Here is a 2,448-nt window from a genome sequence, read left to right on the forward strand (position 1 = left end):
TCTGTATAATTTCTTAATATTTGGAGAAAGCTTAAGGTGGGGATTTTCTCCTCATAGAAAGTTTTCTATTTTTGGAAACATTAAATCCTAGTGATGAAATATTATTCATGTTTCCTTACATTGCATTGACTGTAGCTAACTGCATGGGAAAGGAAAGAAGAATATTTTTTCTTTTACTCTGTTAGCATTTATTACATCTACTCTTCAGTTTCCCATGTCATTCTCTTCCCAGTCCCTCCACCACACCTTATCTCTCCTGAGATCCATTTCTACTCTTGTGTCCCTTCAGAATGGAGTAGACCTCTCAGGGATATCAACTGTACAAAGCAAAACACTTTACACTAATACCAGGCACATATTGTCATATCAAAGCTGGAGGAAGCAACTCAGTAGTTGTACATCAAGTATCCCAAAGTTTCCCAAAAGCAGGCAGAAGAATCAGAAGAAAAATAACATGAAGAACATAAGCAAAAATATTTTATAAGGACATTTTGGCACCAGGAAAGTACAAACATTTCTTATTGACTTAAAAACTTTTTTTGATCAGTACAAACCAAGGAGAAACACTGATGTTTAAATACAAAACAATGTTAATGAGCTTGCAGTTATGTTTGAAGAATAGAGTCTATTATGAAAACAATATAGTATCAATTTATTTACTCATTTAAGAGATGAAATTGTGTTCTAATTAAATGTTCAAAAACATTATATATTTTAACTGGCTTTAATTGACTCAAAATGCTAACAATCTGGTAAATAATTTTTTCAGTGCCCCTGTGACATCCTTATTTCTCAGGCTGTATATCAAGGGATTGACCATTGGAGTCAAAATGGTGTAAAACAGAGAGAGAAGTTTGTCTGTCCCCTCATACTTATTGGACTTAGGTTTTAAATAGGTGATACTAGCTGATCCATAGAATAAAAACACAACTATGAGGTGGGAAGAGCAGGTAGAAAAGGCTTTTGTCCTTCCTGTGTTTGATGGCAACTTCAAGATAGTTGAGATGATCCTGCTGTAAGATGCAAGTATTAACATGAATGGAATAGTGACAATCAATACAGCAAAAATAAAGACCACAAGTTCATTCACAAAGATGTTCCCACATGCCAATTTGAGTAGTGGAGGTATGTCACAGAAGAAATGGTTAATTTGGTTAGATTCACAGAAGGGCAGAGACAAAATCTGATATGTCTGCCCCACCTGAATGGGAACACCAATGACCCAGGAACCAATTACTAATTGGGTACACACCTTGGAACTCATGACTACAGGATAGAGCAGAGGGTTGCAGATGGCCACATAGCGGTCATAGGACATCACAGCCAGGAGGAAGCATTCAGTAGCCCCCAGTATCAGGAATAGACACATTTGTGTAGCACAGGCAAGAAAGGAAATATTTCCTTTCAGTGTGAAGAGATCCATAAGCATTCTAGGAAGAGTGACAGAAACATAACAAATTTCTAGGAAAGAAAAGTTGCTGATGAAAAAGTACATGGGGGTTTGCAGAGTGGGTTCAACCCTTGTGATTAGAATGATGAGGCCATTTCCCAGAAGGATAGTCATGTAGATGAAGAGGAAGATTCCAAAGAGAAACCAGTGCAATTGGGGAATATCAGAAAATCCCAAGAGAACAAATTCTATAGGTACAGTAAGATTTGTGTCTGTGATTTTAAATTTGTTTGCTCTTTGTAGGTTCACATGTTTGGATTGCATTTTCTTCTCAAGCCAAATTGGGATTGTGTTTCAGTCTTTACAACTTCTAAGGGTTCTTTATGAATCGTGAAGGATTTTATTCTGTGTGATGACTCTGGAACTAGAAGTAGTGAGTTTTGATGAATAAAAATTGAAATAGTTTTATACCTAAAGTCTTCCAAATGAGTTAACCATGTTAGATATATATCCTAGTTATATCAATTAAATTCATATAACTGTATATTTTATTCACTTGCCATATCAGAAGCATAATCCATGTGGACTTGATCTTGCTGTTCCGCTATGATGCTATTTCTTCAACCCCTTGTCTCTGTCTATATCCATAGCCTCATTATTCCTTCAAGTGAGCTCTAAACTTTAAAAAGGACTAAAACTTTCAAAATATTACTTATCTTTGAATTTCAAAAGTGGACTTGATGTCTTAGAGGCTTTTTTCCTAATATTTTTATTTACATTTCATATTTCAATCTCGCATGCAGCATTATGTAACTGGACTTAACGTTTTCATCTGCCAGTGACAGGAAAAGAGTTTCCATTTATCTTTTCTGTGTATGTGATCTTTAAATGTATAAAAGATTGAGGTTAGCATTCTTTTACAGGATTTTACTCTTTTACTTATATACTAATAAACATCTGCCTATATCCTCAGTATCTATTTTAATTAATAATTAAAATCAATTAAACAAAACTACTCATTTTTAGTTTTCATTAGTTAATATCCTAAGTTTGGCAAC

At 34.6% G+C, this 2,448-nt stretch overlaps 1 protein-coding gene across 1 annotated transcript; it reads right to left on the minus strand.

The window, feature by feature from the left end:
- Positions 1 to 204: 204 nt before the first annotated feature.
- LOC110289957 (olfactory receptor 10AG1-like) lies at positions 205 to 1,714 on the minus strand. The gene is made up of 2 exons (XM_021156388.2): positions 743 to 1,714; positions 205 to 246 (listed from the first exon to the last, which is right to left on the minus strand). Exons 1-2 carry the CDS (start codon positions 1,712 to 1,714, stop codon positions 205 to 207), a joined length of 1,014 nt encoding a protein of 337 aa, XP_021012047.2.
- Positions 1,715 to 2,448: the final 734 nt, after the last annotated feature.

The sequence above is a fragment of the Mus caroli genome, unplaced genomic scaffold (genome assembly GCF_978045245.1).
Source record: "Mus caroli unplaced genomic scaffold, Mus_caroli_1 scaffold_2, whole genome shotgun sequence".
Taxonomy (NCBI): domain Eukaryota; kingdom Metazoa; phylum Chordata; class Mammalia; order Rodentia; family Muridae; genus Mus; species Mus caroli.